The following is a 21123-nucleotide window of genomic DNA, read 5'->3' as shown; positions in this document are numbered from 1 at the left end:
ATATTTGTCACTTGATACATTGAACCGATGATGATTGATGACAACAAGTGCACCATTATCATCAAGTATAGTGGATGCAAGGTCAAATAAATACTACTCGTTACCCTCTGCCAATGTAGTTTATAAAAACACTTATAAGTATGGTGAAATACTCTTCCAATGCAATCTATTATCTTTAAAAGCATTCACCCACCAATGTCGTTCCATGTAGGGGTTGTGTCTGTATCAATACCAAACACGGGCCCATCCACTTCTGGGTAGCTTCATGATCATCGTTTGGAACCATATGGTTGAATCGATTCCTTGAATTCTAAAGGTGTCCGTGATAGCATCATTACCTTGAAGGGATTTGTGGGTTAATATATTCTTCATAAACTTATGAATTTCTAATGGCCTGTCCCATTTTCATAGGTTTGTCGACCAACACTGTATTTTTCCCAATGTCCAGTCTCGTGAAGTAAAGAAAAGCCACTTTGTAATTGATTGAAAACTCAATTGTTATTAGAAAAGATGTCTATTCACATAAGCAAGCTTACTATCTTTTTTCTCGAAATGGCTTAAGAGATGGATGTTTATCTACCATCACTAACAATGTATAGTGTATGCTGGCCTTCTTTTGTGAACAATTAACTTTTAGTGGATTTCCTATACATTATATGAATCCATTATACATCAATAAACATTCTCAATTGTGCCTAGTTGAATCCACATACTTACACCTGCCTCTATATCGATGGATATATTTGTATAGATGAGAGGTTGGGACACCTGAAATGTATAGTATATATTAGATATCATACATAAAATTTAGATGAAAAATGATTATTATTTAGATATTATTGATTAAGATTAATTACCTTCTACGACATCAAGAATTGTTGATTTGCTAACTTTGCTCATTTGTTCCTCTCCTATTGACATCCACTATGTAAAAAACTATTAAAATATTCTTACAGATTAGAGACGGACTACTGAAGTTTGCATGTGAATACCTGAGATTTTGAACTTGATTAGTGTGTCAAAGGATTCGATGATGAAAGTAGCTTCACTTGTGCAATGGAGCCATAGGAGGTTTAACCCTCTGTGCACTACATTACTCCTCTATATACAAAACATTATTATTAACTATTATTCTTACTTAGAATAATGTTACTAGGACTATGAGCAATAAATGTGAAATTTTTTCTCTTTCCTGCGTAGGGATCTATGATCCATGTGCTGCCCGCTGCTGTGCGAGGGAGACGGTGGGTCACCGTACCATCTTTATCGGATTCATACTTGCTAGTAATAGGTTCTTCCTTATCTTCTTAATCCTTTACATCTTCCAAATCTTCATCTTAATTCTTGGCATCTTCCTCATCTTCTTCCTCTTCCTCGTCCACAAAAGTAACTTGTCTTTACCTTTGTCTCCAAGAATCGCAAAGCATTTTTCCTTTTGCATAAAATAACAATGTCCAATTTAAGATACATAACTAATGCTTGTTTTTATATAAGGATATGAACCCCATATAGTAATTCCGTATTGTTTAACCAAAACATCAAGTTATTAAAATACAACTTATTGCTCTTGCCTGTTTTTTTGGCAATGCTTGTATATATATTTTTCTCTCATCTTTTAGATACTCTTCCTTAGTGGGCAAGTGATATATGTAGTCACAGATACTCTTCCTTAGTGGGCAAGTGATATATGTAGTCACAGATCTCGCTTTTGAGCCATTGTGTACATGGTGTTTTCATAATCAAGGACCCACCATTCCTTTATAATAGGTGACAGGTGTTGTATGCTTTTTTGTGTTATGCATTTGCATATCCATCTGTTAATGTCCACATGTTATTATATGAGGAAATGCTTATGCGTTATTTTTCAATGCAATATGATCATATAAATTTTCACACGCACCTATACACGCTCATTTGGCGATAAGTTCAACCCAAGGATGCTATTTGATTGATTAAACACATTTTTTATTTTTTTTTGACACGCTTCTTGAACAAGCTACCATAATGCAAGCGCTTTAGCTCCTAGTTGCCCATTGTGTATGATTGGGGAAACCTCACCTTGTAAACATCCTCTATTTTGTGATGAGCTTCATGTCGTACTCCACAGTCTGATGAACCTTAGTTTTCAACCAAACATGCATTGATCAGTGCCTAGAGCTGTAAGCAAAAATAATTTCAATGAGCATTGGATCATACCTAATACTCTGTAAATGTAGTTTAACAATATATAGCATAGTTAATATCTTACATTCTGCAAGTTTCAATAATTTTACCCTCTTCTTCTTGTTGGATGTACCATTACTGACAAAATACTAATTTTGTGCTTTTTAGGCAATGTGCACGCAACTAGGGTATACAGTTGGTCCTCATTTGATACAATTTAGCTTCTCATCTAGTTAATTTAAGCTACTAGACTAAATCACCATTCAAATGTCACATCAATATGAGTTTAACGGTTAAAATTAATATACATATATCACATAAAATGAGAGACTTCACCTAAACCAATCCCCTATTTTTGGGTTTGCTACCACAACCAGTTTTCTTATATGCATCTTCAAGGTGGGATCATTTTTATAGTATGATTTCCTCCACCTATCTTTAAATTCTTCATTCTTGATAAAATCCTATAATATTTATATCTCTCTCGTGGCAGAAAGGCACTCATCTTACATATTAAGTATGTTTACCTTGTATTTCTATATAGCTTCATACATTAGAAGTTGTCATACCATTACCTGAAATACGATTTGTGCCATGCTCTGAAGAGGACAATTATACCAAGAAGGTCGCCCCTTTTGTTTTTATTTCTGTAAAAACCTCTACACCCACTGATTATTTAAACTCTGAGCATGCATAAGTATGGTTTTGCTATCCTCAGTGCTTGAATAAGACAAATCTTATCAATGGGGATGTTAAGGGAATGTAGCCCACATCATTCATCCTATAAAAGTGGCATTACTTCAGTTGTGAAAAATGAAATAACAAATAACAATAGTAATAACATGGATTATGAACAAACAATGTCATATCGATTCAATAGCCTACTTGAATTCTCATATTTGATCTTCAAATTCTTTATTCTTTGTTTTCTATATATCATCCCAACTATCCTTAAGCACCTCTCTAATAGGATACTTGGATGATTTGAGAGAGAAAATAAAATTTTCCTTTCCCCTAACATATCCATTCATGAAATACTCCCCCACACATAACTTTTGGTACCTATGAGTGAACCCTTTTTATTGTAGGGTTACTAACTAGGTGACAAAGTAGAATGAGAGGTAGGGGAGTCAATTTCTTCACCTTTTCAAAAGAGTAGTCTATACTTATTATAATCAATCACATCAACACCCTTAATTTAACTTAGATTTGTCATACGTGTCATACGTAAATGTGGCGACCTATAGAAACGGCCTTGCTTTCTTATTGAGTCCACAAGTTGAGGCTTCTTTGGAACCATCATCTTCTCTCGAGTGCAAGAGGATAGTCAGCTATGTCATCTTCTTCATCTTGTGGCTGCTACAATACAGATAACGTGGCTTTCTTGATTTCAAGAATTAGTTTGCTTGATGTTGCTACTGAATTTCAAGAATCACATGCACTACTTTTTCACTCTCTCAAACCAATGTAAGCTATAATGTCGGTCACCTCAAGCTTCTTCTTCACATTCTTGTGTCCAAGGCACACATCAAAGGTTACTTGTTTAGCTTTGGAGACTATAACTTATTGACTCTCTCTTCTTAGCGCCAAACTTTGGTACCATCATATTCTTCTTTGCAAATCTTAAGACTAGCCCGTTTGATACATATGGAGAGCATATCATCCTCTACACCTTTTTCCTTGGTGGCCTATAGAAGGAGGTGATGTGGTGCTGATAGGAGGGTCCCTATCATCTTGTGTGTCTTTAATCTTGCCTATGAATAAGGCATAGTAGCCTTGTCACATGAAGGTTTAGTAGCCTTATCCCTTTTCTTTTACTCTCTTCTTGGACTACTTATCTCCTAGAAGGCAATATCTACCATCCCCTCTTCTTTCTTTTCAAGCTTTTTCTACACATGACCTTCTAGTCTTCTTCATTTTGAGAATGGGTTGATGCTTCTTAGCTAGATTCACATTACCTTCTCCACAAGTAAATCCCTTTGCTCTTCTATAGATGAACTGCTACCCCCTTCTTCATAAGTAAATTAATAGGCTCTGAACAAATCGATGGAAAATCTATTCAAATTGCAAGCAATATAAGCCACAAGCACCCTAATTTTTGCAAATACCCTCTCACAGTTTTGAAATTGACGCTTTTCTTGTCCACAAAATTGAAAAGACTAAAACACTATAATTTATGTTAATACTCTCCTACATATTTGAAAAATTTTAAATTAAAGCTTTTCTTGTTGATGCCCAAAACTCAAAATTTCTACACTTCTTGAAATTTGAAAATTGGAAATGTTTGTTACCTCCTCTTTGCGCACCTTCCAAAGCTTGCTTGAATCTAAGCTTTGGGAAGGATTAAGAAGGTAATTAACACATGATTATGCTCAAAAAATACACACACAACTAAGCTATGATGATTCCTTGATTTCTTACACTCTCTCCATCACTAAAAGGACACATGTTTTTTGCACACAAATAAGATAGAGAAGAAATGCAAGTAATAAGAAAGTGGAAGAAAGGGAAAAAAGAAGAGACACAACTCCTTTTTCATGAGTCGTGCACTTTTCCAACCACCCACACCACCCTTTTCTTGATATTTTATCCAAATTTAAAAAGTATACAACTTTTACTTCTCCTAAGGTTCTAAATTGACTTTACCAAAGAAAGGAATTAATTTAAATATGCATTGACTTTTACAAATTTGTAAGCCTGCTATTAAAGCCAATCACTTACAAAAAGTAGTCATAAAATATTGTAATGATATTTTACAAAGGCATAAACGCCATCAAAGGTTGATAAAATAATTATTTTTGCCACTATAGGACACTTTGTTTTGATACTATTTTAGTACCAAAAATAAAGGTTATGACTAGTTCATAGAAGTGGCCACTGCTATATAGAAGTGATTACTACTTGAGAGCACTTTAGGAATGTTGTGGCAAGTTTCTGCCCCTTCACTAACTCTCTCTCATTCAATCAGAAATGGAAATAGACAACAACCATCATGGTGATATTTACCTTGGTTCCAAGCTCAAGATCCCCATGAATGACCTCCAAGCTTCACCATTGGTAGCTATCTACAATCTCCCAAGTCTCCCTCTTACTATTAAAACAAGAGGTTTGCTACACCTCCTTGTAGGGGCACACCTCTCTCACTCTCTAGCAAGCATCTCCTCTCAACTCTCTCTCACACACATATACACAAGATCAAGAGCAAGGAGATAACAAGAGGTTTGCATGCCTCCTTGTAAGGGCACACCTCTCTCACTCTCTAGCAAAAGGACCTCCTCTCAACTCTCTCTCTCTCACACACACACACACACATATACACACAAGAGAAAGTGCAAGGATATAAGAAGATCTCACTTAGCACAAATGGGAATTGTGTCTTTGCATTATGAGACAATGTCTTATATACATATGGCTCTTGTTTATACTTGGGTGCCCAAAACTTAAAGAAATAGCTAGTTAAGCTTAGTTATGGCTAGCTTTTCTCATAATATTTATAACTTTTATAGTGCCTTTTCATGACACTTATTACTACTCTCATATGTAGTAGAGAGCACTTTTGTTAACCCCAAAAGTGGTTAACACTCCCCCCACCTAATGCAGGTTGTGAAAACTCTATTAGGAGGGCCTAAAGGATTTATTAGCAAGCTTAAACCTATAGTGATTTCTTCTGGATTGAAGCCTGCAAAGGGTTTTTGCACCTGTCATGTCTTCAAATATTACATGTATATAACGTGGCAAGCAACAAAGATGATGATAGTAATACATTATATGTTCTTCTTTGTGACCCCTACTCATGTCAAAGCATATAATTTCTTTGTCATTATTCTCCACCATAGCCTCTTTCTTTTGGTCAAGGAGTACTAAAATCAGCTTTATAAATCCGTACGATGCCACAATTGTGGGATCCGGTATCCTTCTCCATGCTCTTATCCATAGTACGAGATATTACCTGTTGCCTTTCTATGTTTTAAAATCTTACTGGATTAAATAATGGAAAATTGTAGCAAATAAGAGAATCTTTCTTTTGTTCCACTGCAAACTCTACCAATGTGTGCCTTGTTTTTATTGGCATGTATACAGTGGATAGGTGTTTCTTCTTCATTGTAAGCTATCATAAAATTGACCATGCAAATTTCCAATAGGTCATTGCTAACTTTATGCTCACCACTACATGTTCCCATAGACTACCCTCACTTTCCATTGGCATTAACTCTTCCCATTCTAGCATTGGGGCCTTGTTAGATATAGCATGTATGGTACCTTATTGGGTGATACACTATAAGTCTCTGGAAAGATCCGTGTTATAGGGTTGAATGCTATTATTTGCATTAAGACCTTGAAGAACAATTTTAACCATAGTAATAAATTTCCAAGCCTAATCATATCCTCAGAATCTACAATAGAGAGTTCTTCTAAAACATCTTTGTCGCAATAGTGTGAGGATGGTGTTATCTCTGTTTGTTAGAACTTGAGAATCCAAGCTCCCATGGATATGGTGATGATGAAAGTGTACTAATCCTATACTAATTACATGTGATTAGTGCTAAGCTAAGCTAGGGTGGGTGATACCTAAGAATAATCATGATAAATGAGCTGAGCTAAACTAATTAAGCTTTAGACTCAAGCACAATTAGGTTACAAGGTAGAAACTTGTACTCATAAAGAGGCTTGAGAGCTTGCTTGATTCATTGCTCTTGAAATGGCCCCCTTTTATATGAGGAGAGTACAAAAAAGCTTTGATAGCTCATGTGGGTAACTTAATTAAGTGACTTGGCACTCTAGCATCACTTATTTTAACACCCCCCCTTGATGCTAGATTGGGTACAATTTTTAGGCTCTCACTCTTCCTCTCTCTTCCTTTGTGCTAGGCTACTTTGGCTATGAATTTTAGTTTGTGTGTATCATATGGCCTTAGAGGCTGATTACATCACATTTTTTTTAAAGATAAGAGAGGTGAAAAAAACACAATGGTTCTTTCTCTAGAAGAGTGCTTTTTCTAATGGGCAGCTTTGACCTCGATGTAGTTTGCCTAGTTCTTTTTGTGATAGCAATCTTCTTCTAGGTGACCAATTTTCCCATAGTAGTCACAAACGAGCTTTGGCTAATCTTTAATGCAACATTCAATCTTGGTATGACCAAGTTTTCCATAATGATAGCATCTTGGAAGTTGAGATGTTGATTGATTTATCCTTTGAAATCTCCCACCCTTTGCATATAGTGCTTGCTCACTTGAATGTGATTTGAATGGTTCTTTATCCTTTAATTTTGATTCATGTTCAAGTAGAGATGATTCTATATCTTGAATTTTTAAGTATAGCAATAAGTGATTCATATGGTTCTTTGTCAACACTTTTTAATAGTACAATTGATACCGTTAAACTTGCTCATATGTTGTGCCATGGTCTCGGTGTACTTCTTGTCGAGCTTGTAAAACTGCATGAGAAGGTGGATCTTTGAGCTCTTTGAGTCAATGCTGAAAATCTTGTTGAGTTCTTGGCATCCTTGATGCCACCAATGTGACTAATCACATCATCACCGAGGTTTTGAGCAATAAGGCCTAATGCTTTGTTGTTTTAAAGTGGCTCGATCTCCACTTATTCATTTTGGATTAGGTGCCAAAGCCCCTTTTTCATAAGCAAGTACATGGTATTGCTTTGCCATGTGTAGATCCCATCACCATTAAATCTTGAAACAATTTCTACATGCTCCATCGTGAGAAGGTCTTACTGACAAGCTTTTATTTTGCTTTGTTAGCAGTGTCTAATCTTGTACAAGATTTGTAGTAAAAAACCTTTGATTTTCTTACAAACTTTTTCAAGTTTGGTATGCAATGAGAAGGTCGGGAAGGTCTTTGCATGTGATAATGATTCGCGGCCAGTGTCCAGTCTCGGTTGTACAATTTTCTTGTAGTTTGTTGGAATTGTGTCTAACGCAAGAGATAGAAATTTAAAAAATGCATTGAAGATAAGGTAACCACTCCATTATCTTAGAAACAACCCAAATTTTTTTAATTTTCAGCTCTGCAAAATTTGATTATTGCTAATCTTTCACTAATATGATAGTGATTAAGTTATAAAATAGTGTGATTAGCATATTAACAAGAAGTTCGAGGATCCGAGTGAGCTCACGAGGGCAGCTGTTGATGGGGCGTTTGCTTTAGACGAAATCAAGTGCCCCAGAAGAGAGAACCTGTCAAATCCGTGCAAATCAGCTTGATTTCGCGACTGAGATTATGCTTCGTGTGGGCCTTTGGGTGCACCAGGAGCTACAAAAATCGATATGCCAGCTGGTATTCCAAGACCCTAAAAGGGTTTGGCTCAATTTGGGAGAATGACATGGCTCTCTACAGAGCGGCTGGTTCCCCGCGTCGCTGATACTCAAGCTGTAGAGTCCTCACTCATTTCAACACCGTTGGATGCGCTATAGACTGGATATTAGTATATAATGGATATTCAATATGCTCAATAGTATATAATGGATATTAGTATATAATGGATATTCAATATGCTCAATAGTAAAACCATACACTATAGATACAAGTATTTACTCAAGATGTTTCTATATTTTTTTTTGATAGAGCTTTTATCATACCATAGGAGGGCTAATACAGTGTACTTTTATGTAAAATTAGGTACTTTTATGAGTGGCATGTCTGAAAGTAGGCAAAACTATTAGTTATTGTTTCAAAATTTATTTGATGTGGAGGGAAGGCTAGGCAACATAAAGAGTTCTAAAGGTTAGGCCAAAATATTAGTTATTGTTTCAAAATTTACTGATGTGGAGGGAAGGTTTCTTCTATTGGTTGCTCTTGTTGTTGTGGTGGAGATGGTATATGTGGCTCTTCAAGGACCTCTGATTCTTGTATACGTTTCTCAATGGGTGACACTATTGCGTGGAGAGCTTATGCCCTAAATGGCTTTAGTACCTGCTAGATTGGAGCTCGTTGGACCTGCTCTTGCATTGGGAGCTTGTTGGGGTACTCAAACAATGGGTCTTTCTTGTGCCTCGGTTAATGTGATGAAATCAATGCTGGTGTAACTAGGTCCACATTTGTTTCCATAGTTGAAAGCTTTGACGAGGATGGTGGTAGATCCTCTTGCCCATATTCTTCACCTTCATCATCTATTTCCTCCTATACACCATGGTGATAGATCCTCTTGCCCATATTCTTCACCTTCATCATCTATTTTTGATGTACACACCACAGTGATAATCTTCATCAGTATACTATGTAGGCGATGTAATAGGTGGTGGTGTTACCTTAGTGTAGCTAGCTATAGTTGGATGCCATTGATTCCTTTAGGGGTGAGAGTGTTAGTGTGAAAGTATTAGTAGAGAGAAGAAGAAGTTACATTAGTAGGCTACTCAGTGTTAGTTGTATCAGAGGTGAACTCATGAAAGCTTCATTCTATCACTGGGCTTGATTGGCAGTTTCATCTATTGGTTTAACCATTGCATTTTTGTAAATAAATCTGTAATGGAAACCTCCCTTGTTCCCCTTGCATGTAGTCATATTTGGCATTGGCCTCATGTGACTCAAGTGCTACCCCTTGCATGTAGTCATATTTGGCATTGGCCTCATGTGACTCAAGTGCTACCCTTGTCCTTTCTTTTAGTTGCAATACCATAATGGATATCTCCCTTGTTTCCCTTGCTTGTAGTCCTATTTAGCATTGGCCTCATGTGCTACCCTTGTCTTTTCTTTAAGTTGCAATAAAGTTTATTGAAGCACTTATTTCTTTGTTGCATTTTTGTCTTCATGTCTTGGATAGAGGTTGTTAAATGTGATACAACTTGCTGGTGGCTATTGATTGCCAACCTGATCTTTTCTTTACTTTGTCTGGATTTCTCCATAGTGGCAAGGGAATGCTTTTTATTTAATTCCTCTCTTTCTTTCTCCAAATATTTATTTTTTTTGTTTTTGATTTCTTTAGCTTTGTGTAGCTCCATGATTTGCTCTTTTGCTAGATTTTTACTTGCCTCAAAGTCCTCATCTATCTATGAAGTTTAACCTTTAGTCTATTAACTTGTAGTGGCCTGCCTGCGCCGCACACTAGCTTGATTGCCGGCTTATATAGTGGCCTGCCTGCACTGCACACTAGCTTGATTGCCACGGTTCTCTGACCCAAGCGCCTCACCCCTAAACCTTGAACACACTCTTGCCACATGCACGCCAACCTGTGGACTCCATGTCAGGTTGAGCTTTGCCACGCCGCCGCCACGCTATAAGCGACTCACACATGCCATTACAAGCTACATGACATTTACCCCCCCCCCTATAAAGAGTTTTTGTCTGTGAAAACAAATTGGGAAAAGTTGTTGATAAGCATTTATAGTTGTTCTCACTTGAGACCTTTTATGACCTATCCTTCGACTTAACAATTTCTCATCACCACACAGTACACCTCGTGTTTTAGTCTTTGAACCTGAGAATTCTCCTTGGTTCATATGGAAGTGTGGTAACTCCAAGGACTCAACTACAACTTTAAAACAAACTACGTTGTCTTGGTGATACATTGTTTTCACATGCCACTGACACATGAAAAACTAGGTGTACTCGAGAGCTCTCCGTGCGACGACTCAAGTTTGTAGACCACGCTACCAACTCAAGTTTGTAGACTATGCTGCCAACCATTTGTAGACTATGTTACTAAATATTTGTAGACTACGCTACCATGCTACGCTATCAACTTCTTGACTCTTCTCCTTGCATAGCTCTACGGCCATAGGAGATCTAGACTAGAGTCCATAAAACAATGTAAATGGAGAAAATCTAGTCATCTCATGAACAACAAAAATAGATTCCAAAGGTAAGAGGTACTCCTCTTCTCTACTAGATTATTCATGTATGCACAAGCATATGCTCTAGAACCTCCTTGGGTTTTCAGTTTGACCACCATCAATCTACAAATAGTTGACCTCACTCTTACTTAGAGTGATATTTAACCTTTGAAGATTTTCCTTCAAAGATGATTACCAAACTTTCTATCTCTACCCAACACTATATCTATAGGCAGGACATATAGTTTGTAGAGATGTTTGATATTAAAGAGCGTAATGAGCTCAAATGTTTTCACATTTTTTAGTTGGAAGAAACTTTGTCAACCTACTTACTCTTCCCTTCAAGACGAGTTTTTATCCGTGAAAACGGTTCAAAAAAATTGTAAATAAGTGTTGGTGTGTAGACCATATGGTCATCTACGCCTATAACTTCCTTAAGTGCTACGACAAGGAAAGCAAGACACATAGCACATATTTTCCTTAAGTACTATGACCAAGGAAACATGCAACACTCGTGTTTCATTTGGGACACCAAACCACAGTTGCCATTTGCAACTATGAAAGATGTCAATAAAACACAAATTGCTATTAAGGCATCGAATAACATCATACCTTTAGTACACATGCCAAAAGTTCTCAAATCCTCAAGAACCTCATAAATGAATGTACTCCGACATTCAAGGAATTCCTTTACATGTCCTATGATATCAAAGATGTTTTTCTCTTATGGTTACAAACCACATGAACTTTAATTCAACAAATTTGCACAACTCTTACAAACCACATGAACTTTAATTCAACAAATTTGCGCAACTCTTACAAGTCTTTAGTAAATTGTTCTATAATGTGGTAAAGTTCAATTGGCCACAAAGTTTAAGGAAAGCTACACTTTCCTCTCTCTAAAATTTCTTTCGTTCTTCCAAGAACCGTTTACACACCTTGCAACAACTTCTCTCTTAATCCTAGTAATGAAAGAGATTTGCTCATTTAGGATGAGTAAAGGTTTCCCTCTATATAAACGTCTATTTGTAAGGGAGGTGGTGCTTGTGCAACTCCTCGTCCTATTGAGAACATTTGAATATTTCTCATTGCACAACCCTCATCTCCTGAGTGAGCCTCTAGTTGCAATCTGAATAGCCCTTTGGAAGTGTTCAAAAGACTACCAAATCTTCTAGGGGAAGCTAGAACCCTCTCCTCCTCTTGCTCATCGATCATTTGAGCTTCTTGCATGGATTTCTCGCTGTTAGTTTTGCTTTTATTTACACCTTTCCACACAAAGACACTTTGTGTATGCTAGCAGAAGGAGAGGATCCAACACTTCTATTGTAAGAAGATCCTTGGTAGTTAGACGCACTATCCTTTGGAGAAATTTCGTCTCTTAGAATCTTTTCAAATCTCAAGTACATGTGAGAATGTTTTAGCAGCTTAAATCCCATTATTTGAACCCAATTTTTATTGTTTATGATCCTTTGGTTATCCAAGGGATGAGTTATTCACAACGTGAATATCTAGATTGGTTTTTTACGTGAATAACTTTGATTTTTCACATGAATAACCAGATTGGTTTTTTACGTGAATAACTAGACTATTTTTTCATGTCCTAAATGTTTACTTACCCCTCAAATTATATGGACTAGCACTATTCCCAAAGTTGATTAGACTAAGCACCAACCACGAGTGAGCTACTCCAAAAGATAATCAGTGTGAATATCTAGGAGATACTCACGCATGAAAACTTGAGATAGTCACTACATGAAAACTCTAGTCAAAGTTTTTTGTGCCAAATGGACTTAATCTTTTAAGTGCAAATTATTTTCCAATGAACTTCAACTGTTAATCTAAAACATTTAATCACCGTAAAAATGTCACAACCCTTACACGTGGCAACACGTGGGACTTACACGTGGTAAAACATGGGACGCATACATTGTTATGTGGAATTTACACACCAATAATGCGTGGGACACGTGGACATTGCATGGGGAAACCAATGGCAGCATACCATTGCACATCATTGCTTGTAGTAATAAGTGTGTTACGACCCTTACACGTGGCAACACGTGGGATGCGTACATTCTTACGTGGGATTTACATGCCAATAATGCATGTAACACGTGGGACTTTGACCTTATTACGTTGCAAACTACTGAGTTTCTTATTTAAATGATAAACTTCAACCATTAGTCTACCATGAGAAGTGTCAAACATTATCTAGAGCTATAGAGATGGCTTTAGTTTATGAAGATGGTCGAAAAGGTCAAAGTCAGGCAGTGGGTCAAGGTTCAGAGTCTCATTTTATGCGACCTACTTATGAAGCTTCTAGGTACACTAGTGGGCAAAAGGGAAAGGTATCCATGTCTAGTATACATTCATCTACAAAAACTCTTGCAAGAGTTAAGAGAAAGGTGTCAACAAAGAATAACCACATATATTCTCTCACTCCCGAGCAGTTTGAGAAAGCAAAGAATGAAGGTTTATGCTATGCTTGCTTGTATGTGAAAGCATCAAAGGCATGATTGTCCATTAAAGAAGTAGTGCATAGCTGCAAATATGACCACTAAGCCTATAGATTCAAATCACGGGGATGATCTCGAGGAGGATTTATTGAATGATACTCCAGAGCAAACACCCCAGCATTCTACTAGGATACTCTCAGTGTCCATTGAGAGGCCAGTTATAATTACTAGTTTCTAGTTAATAGAACTTATTCTAATGAAGGATTCGGTTGAAGGGAAACTAATGAAGGTACTCTTCGATACGGGCTCTAGTTATAATGTGGCAAGTTCTCAACTTGTCAAGAAGTTAAAGTTGAAAACTCAACCCTCGCCCCCATATTAGTATACAATTGAGCTAGCAGATGACAAAGGAATTGAGGTTTAGGATCAGCAGGGTTGTAGGCCTTGGTCTCACCATTCAATCCTACTTTGAGGAGCTCAACTTTGATATTACTCGCTAGCACGTTTTGTTGTACTAGGGAAAGAATGACATGCATGAAAGAAGCCTCTTATTGACTTTGTAATGCATGTGTATCAAAATGGCATGCACGAAAGAAGCCTCTTATTGACTTTGCAATGCATGTCTATCAATTTTTGTATAAGGGGAAGACGCATCACATAAAAGGTGAGCCAAATCTACCCAAGAATGCATTAATTACTACTACACATCAATGGGTCTTTGGCCTACAACCATCACCCATGAACGTTACCCGTTCACACTTATTATTATAAGTGATGATGTGCAATAGTATGCCGCTATTGGTTTTCCCATGCAATGTCCGCATGTCCCACACATTGCTGGCGTATAGATCCCATGTAACAATGTACACGCCCCACGTGTTGCCATGTGTGAGGGTCGTAACAAAAAAACTTCAATAGATGAAATTATTTCGGTCTGATTTTTTCAAGTTATTTATGGTGTAAATGACTATGGGATAGTCATGCACTAATATCCCTTCGGTTTTTCACGTCAAAATTCCTTTAAGATAAGAGGATACGATTTTTTATATTTGGTAAGGTAATCCTTAAAATTACTACATGATTTCTGGGACTTTTTTATGGCTTGAATTTCTCTAGTTTTTCATGTCATGAAAAACCTGTTTTTACTTGCTCAAAAGGTGCAATTTTAGCCTGCTTACCTAAGGGCCAAGCTAAAGACCATAATGAAAACTTCAAAAAGACTCAAATAATAGTATTCTTTATGGTTTTTAGGATTTGAAAAAAAAAAGTGAAAAACAACACCCTGATTTTTTACATGAAAAAGCCAAAGATACTGAAAACACAAAAGTCATAAGTAAAATGATTGGCTTGCTCTCCTTCAGGCTTTCCAAGTAATCACAACTTAATCCTTTAATAAAAATAAAAAAATCAAACTTTTATCATACTTTTTTTACCATTCTACAGTAACCTTATCCACTTAGGTCTTCACTCAAAACCTCACCAAAATTGAAAATGTTGTTTTTAAAACATGTAAGGAAGGAGCTAAGTGCTCTAAGAAGAAGGAAGAAACAAGGTTGTTCCTCCCCGACAATAGCGTTCAAAATATTATGGCTTGTTTCTACCCCTTCAACGACAATCTCTTATTCAATCAAGAATGGAAATAGATAACAACCATTATGGCAATACTTATCTTGCTTCCAAGCTCGGGAGATCTCCACCATGAATAACCTCCAAGCTTCACTAGTGGTAGCTAGCTTCGGTATCCCAAGTCTCCCTCTTACTATCGGACGACAAGAGGTTTGCTACACCTCCTTACAGGGACATACCTCTCTCACTCTCTACACTCTCTCTCACAAAGCATAAAGAGGCATATGTACTAAGAGCAAGCAAGCACCTCCTCTCTCTCTCTCTCTCTCTCTCATACAAGAGAAAGAGCAAGGAGATAATAAGAGCTCACTTAGCATAAAGGGAGATTGTGTCTTTGCATTATGAGAAAATGCTTATATACATCTGGCCCTTATTCACACTTGGACGCACAAAACCTAAAGAGCTAACTAGCTAAGATTGGTTTATGCCAACAAGAGTAAGGAGATAATAAGAGCTCACTTAAAGCGGGATTGTGTCTTTGCATTATGAGAAAATGCTTATACACATTTGGCCCTTATTCACACTTGGACGCACAAAACTTAAAGAACTAACTAGCTAAGCTTGGTTGATGCGAGCATTTCTTAGAATATTTACAACTTTTGTAGTGCTTTTTCATGACACTTATTTTGCTACTCCAATATGTAGTAGATAGCATTTTTGTTAACCGCAAAAATGGGTTAACAAGCAAGGATTACTACTAGATAGCACTTTAAACTACTATATAGCAGTGATGAGACTTCTAGATAGCACTTTAGACTTCTATATAGTAGTACAAATGACTATTATAGGTGCTATTTAGGAGTGATCACAATGATATGAAGCACTAAAAATTGCTATAAAATAGTTTTCAGTCCTTGATAGTAATGTGATCTTGGCACATAGCAAAATTGAGTGTTGAATTACACACTACTAGGAATCACCTTAATAATGGTATTTCGTAATATGTAGTACTATAAATTGAGTAATGGAGGAGCATTAATTGCTCATATTACTTCATGGTAAGATTTAACCTTATGTTTGAAGCTCGGCTTAGAGCAATTGAAAACTGGTTTCTTTGAAATGTCTCTAGCGTTGTGAATGTGTCGAGATTAATCCCAACCTTGCTTAGCACATATGCATTTGCAAACTCTTGGGCATAGCTACAAAAATGCGATTGTGTAAGCATTTGCATAGAAGGCATCCTCTTATACAGGATTATCTAGCAGTCTTAGGCATGGTCCCCTACTTTTGAGAAGATATAAAGAGGGTTCTCCAGGAGGGTGTTCCAACCAACACTCCTCCTTATGAACCTCTGCCAAGCCCTTGTTTTTTCCAACCACAATTGAGTGTATATAATGTATCTACAATGTTGTGGGATAGAGGTAAAAAGGTAAGGCTATCTAGCTTGGATGAGAAGCAATGAGGCCAAAAATGCAAAATAGAGGGTTTGAAGCTCACATCGTTCGAGGGAAATTGACGGTCAAGTAAAAAGGGCATGCATGTGATTTGTTACTAGAGCAAGACGTGGATGTTATTTTTCATGATTCAAAATATACGAGACAACAATGTTGTGTCATTATTATGCCACAATTATACTTTTTTTAGATGTTATTTTGGGTGTCTTATAAAGTTGGAGCAATAAGAAATAGCTAACAATTGCTTTATCGAGTATAGAGGCAGAGTACAGGTGGTAGTGTGTGAGGTAGCTTGGTTTCAGAAGCTACTTAGTGATATGGGTGAGCCCATGGATAGGGTTGTTGTCATTTATTATGATAACATGAGTAGTATATAGTTGGCTGTAACCCAATATACCATGCTAGAATGAAGCATATTGAGATGCATTATCACTTTGTAAAGGAAGGTTAGATCTAGCAGGTGATGTAGATCTGTTATATGTTAGCATAAAGGATCAGATGGCTCACATCTTCATGAAGGCATTGGGCACAGATAAGCTCCATAGGTTTAGGAGTTTACTTGGAGTGTAGTGTGTGGAGTTGAGGGTGAGAATGGGCTGCTTAGGTATTGCAGAAGGTTAATAAGCGTGAGCAATGCATGGAGAGTCCAATTCCTCCACTCACAAACACAAAGCTTAAAAAGCACTTTGAGTAGTGTGCAACATGCACTACAAGATGCAAAAAATAATATTGTAGAGCTAGAGAAAAGAGATAAAGAGAAAGAGGCTCGAGTTATGAAGCTACAAGACACAATCTCTTGCATGAAGAGTACCCTCGTGGGAGCAAGAGAGCAAAAGAGGACAATTAATAACATTCAAAAACTCGTAGTTGGTGGTGGTGCTCTATAAGTTTTTGCTATCACATGTGCTATCTTTTACTGCCATTTAAGGAAAAAAAAGGTGATTGCCTTACCATACTTCCACCCATACACTAATAATGAAAGTTCTATGTTATTTGGTTTCAACAAGTCAAGAGGGCAATGATCCTACAATAGTAGCAAAGGTAAAAGAGATGAAACACTCTAGGCATGACACTTGTACATGTTTAAGACTCGATCAATAAAGCTAGGCAATTGTTCTTACATTTCTTTTACTAGATGTGTCCAATGGATCCTTCTCCTATAGGTGAACCGTGAGGTGGATCTAACCAACATACAAGAAACATTTTGAGGGACTTCAACCCTTCTTGTTGGAGTGTATGTCTCAAATTTTCCCCTGGTAAAAAAAAAATAAAAATGTTGAGAATTGCACTCAATCACAAAAATTAGGATCCATGCTGAGGTTTCTCTAGTGTTTTTGCATTCGCACTACTTGATTAACAGCGCGTCACAAATAGATGTAAGAAACACGACACTACTGTGAGGGCTATGGCGTCGTCCTCGTTCGGGGTTCTGTTGGACAAGCTGAGGGTTCCCCATCCGACTGCGCAGCGGTATGCGGTGAGGAGTATTTTCGACACGCTCAAGGTGGGGCCTCCTCACCTGGGCCTGCAATCGAAGGCGGGCCAGCAGGCGCTGTTTGAGTGCCTGCTCCTGGCCTCGCGCTCTCTTCCGGCGCTCGACGAAGCGGTGTCGCAGCTCTGCGGTCTTGTGCAGGTGGAGGAGGCCTCCCTGGTCCTTGCCCACCTCCAAGCCGTGCTCGAAAGTGCCCCGGCGGAAGCGGTGCCCATGATCGTCAGAAGCATCGGCTTTGTGTGTAGGCATCTTCTTAGCAACCACTCAAGCATCTTGCAAGGCTTTCAAGCGTACGAGCTCCATCCGTTCGTGAAGGTAACACTCAAAAATGGATGTTCATGCATGCATAATAGTATAGCAATAAAAGAAGAGTTTCAGAACAATTTTCACCATCCAATTGAGAACTCATGTTCATAGCTAATTTTAATAGAAGCATCATAATGCATGGTTAGTAGGTATCTACCTGCCTTTACCAACTTATCCACCTCTAGTGAATCCATGTTTACAAGACTGGGCCTTAAGATTCTTACCAAATCTCCTTGGAGTTGCAATAATTAACTTGCTGATCTTTTGAGATTCTTACGTGGTTGCCAACCACCTTAAGATCACAAAACGCTTTCATTGCCATCGAGGAATCCTTGATACATTTGCTTACTGTCCAAAAACATAATCCCACAATTGAGTCAGCTGCTTGAGCATAGGCCACTTTAATATTTCCATTAGCATCATAAAGAATCGATGCCGAAATAAGCATGCTTGTGTTACCAACACATGAGTACACAACTATGCATAAACGTACATTTTCGAGAGTCATGCATCCATGTCATATTTTATTGTTCCAAGCAAATTCATGTTGCAGCCTCGTAGCCTATCTTATATACAACATGATATCCAATAGTGATGCTTCTTTTGATGCCAACCATTAGAGCATGCATGTAAATGCACTCCGAAGATCACACATAGAAAAGATGTGACTAAGAAATGTCCACAGTTTTGGCAAATTTGACAGTTGCATTTTCTTGCCAATCAGAGGCTTTGGTTGAGCTCGTATCAAGGCGGTGGTTGGGACAGTGGAGGAACTCGGTGTCATGTGCATCCGTTCATCCCAATGCTCATAGACATGTATATTCTCATTAGCAAATATATGGGTAGATTCAGGGGTAGATTTAGAGTAGATTTTGCAGCCCTACAAGCTCTCGGAAGTGCCCAAGACATAGCCCAATGGTTGGGACACCTTTTGGGCATAGTTTGGACACAAAATATGACTGTTTGGACAATGTTTTGTGGGGAAAATAGGCAAAACCGACTTGATTACGAATTCATTCCTTTTTCCTATAAATAGGATCATTAGGCATTCATTAGAATCATCATTCAAAGATCAAGAGGATCCATTTGTCAGAGTCTGCAAGGCAGCAAGGACACAGTGGTGGATCAACAGGAGCTTCTCTTGTTCGATTGCAAGTAGAGGGTTGCAAGGATCTTTGGTATGCATCATGAAGCTGTGAATCAGCAAGATCATTGTATATATAGCATGTTTTGGCAATATATAGTAGATTAGGTCTCTCTCTCCTTCTCTTTTGTGTCTTTGCTAAACATAGGATTAGCGTTATCTTCTTTGCTTAGCGTTAATCATGAACACGCTTCCGCAACGCATGTTACATTGGTATCAGAGCTTAGGTCATCCTAGGACAATTCTTAGCTTATATTTGGTGTATGCTGAATTAGGGTTTGCGTTTTAGGGTTTACGAGCAAGATTAGGGTTTGCGTTTTTGCGTTAAATCTGCATTTTTGCATCAACTTTTTGCTCATTTTCAGCATAGTATAGTGCTAGAAAGTCTAGTTTTCAGCCTAGCATGATCCTAGGGAGTTTAGAAAGCATGTAGAACTCTAGAGTTAGGGTTTTTGGGCTGATTACAACAGGAAAAACAGCAAAATAATATCATGAGTTCAAAGGCAATGGACGATGACTTTCTCACGACTTTGCAGAGTCGTCGAAGACAGGAAGATGAACGATACAAAAGGGAACAAGAACGCTATGCTCAGTATGAACAAATCATCGTTGGGGCCAGGTTTAGGCAACAACTCATAGAAGAGCTTCAAGAAGAGATGCGTCAAGACCCACTTCTATACGAGCAAAGATGGACACAACTCAAGGAGACATGGGCACAATTCATGGCAGCATCAACAAAGGCCAAGAAGGAATCACCTAGGGTTGTAAAGCAGCCCATGATCGAGAGCGTTTACCCAACGAAAAGAGAGCTTCTAAGACAAGAGTTCTTGGGAGACGTGATCACAGAAAGAGGTGTTTCCGAGGAGGTGCCATTACCCGGGATGCACATGCCAGAACCAGAACCAAAGCCAAAGCTAGAGCCAGAAGCCAAACCAAAACCAGAACTAGAGCTCGCGCAAGTGGATCTTTCCAAATCCTATTTGGAGGAGGATGAGGTCAACCCAATAGTTCCCAAGGAGGTGGATCTCTCCAAATCCTATTTGGAGAAGGATGAGGTCATCTTGACAATTTCAGAGGAGTTTTCAGAAGATCTAAAGACCAAGCCAGAGAACTTGAAGACCAAGCTAGAGAACTTGGGGATTGAGCCGATGGATATGACGTGCAATCTTCAATTGGACCAAAACGGAATCGGAGCAAAGGTGTATGGATTACCCCAGTGCTCCAAGCTTAGCAAAAGGGGATGTCATGTGCATCCGTTCATCCCAATGCTCATAGACATGTATATTCTCATTAGCAAATATATGGGTAGATTCAGGGGTAGATTTAGAGCAGATTTTGCAGCCCTACAAGCTCTCGGAAGTGCCCAAGACATAGCCCAATGGTTGGGACACCTTTTGGGCATAGTTTGGACACAAAATATGACTGTTTGGACAATGTTTTGTGGGGAAAATAGGCAAAACCGACTTGATTACGAATTCATTCCTTTTTCCTATAAATAGGATCATTAGGCATTCATTAGAATCATCATTCAAAGATCAAGAGGATCCATTTGTCAGAGTCTGCAAGGCAGCAAGGACACAGTGGTGGATCAACAGGAGCTTCTCTTGTTCGATTGCAAGTAGAGGGTTGCAAGGATCTTTGGTATGCATCATGAAGCTGTGAATCAGCAAGATCATTGTATATATAGCATGTTTTGGCAATATATAGTAGATTAGGTCTCTCTCTCCTTCTCTTTTGTGTCTTTGCTAAACATAGGATTAG

General features: G+C 38.0%; 1 protein-coding gene across 4 annotated transcripts in view; it reads left to right on the top strand.

The window, feature by feature from the left end:
- Positions 1 to 17550: 17550 nt before the first annotated feature.
- The window catches only part of RST1 (ARM repeat superfamily protein), a 182724-nt gene continuing 179151 nt past the window's right edge, over positions 17551 to 21123 (top strand). For all 4 annotated transcript variants that reach the window (XM_086800403.1, XM_086800401.1, XM_086800402.1 and 1 more), the window contains exon 1: positions 17551 to 18227. In XM_086800403.1, the coding sequence (XP_086656529.1) occupies positions 17826 to 18227 (402 nt within the window). In that variant the 5' untranslated portion in view covers positions 17551 to 17825. The remainder of the gene's footprint in view (positions 18228 to 21123) is intronic.

The sequence above is a fragment of the Cibotium barometz genome, chromosome 7 (genome assembly GCF_041138505.1).
Source record: "Cibotium barometz isolate CiBa-2024 chromosome 7, ASM4113850v1, whole genome shotgun sequence".
NCBI classification, from domain to species: Eukaryota; Viridiplantae; Streptophyta; class Polypodiopsida; order Cyatheales; family Cibotiaceae; genus Cibotium; species Cibotium barometz.
Note: the sequence above shows the minus strand (reverse complement) of the source record. Positions and strands in the feature narration are given on the sequence as shown.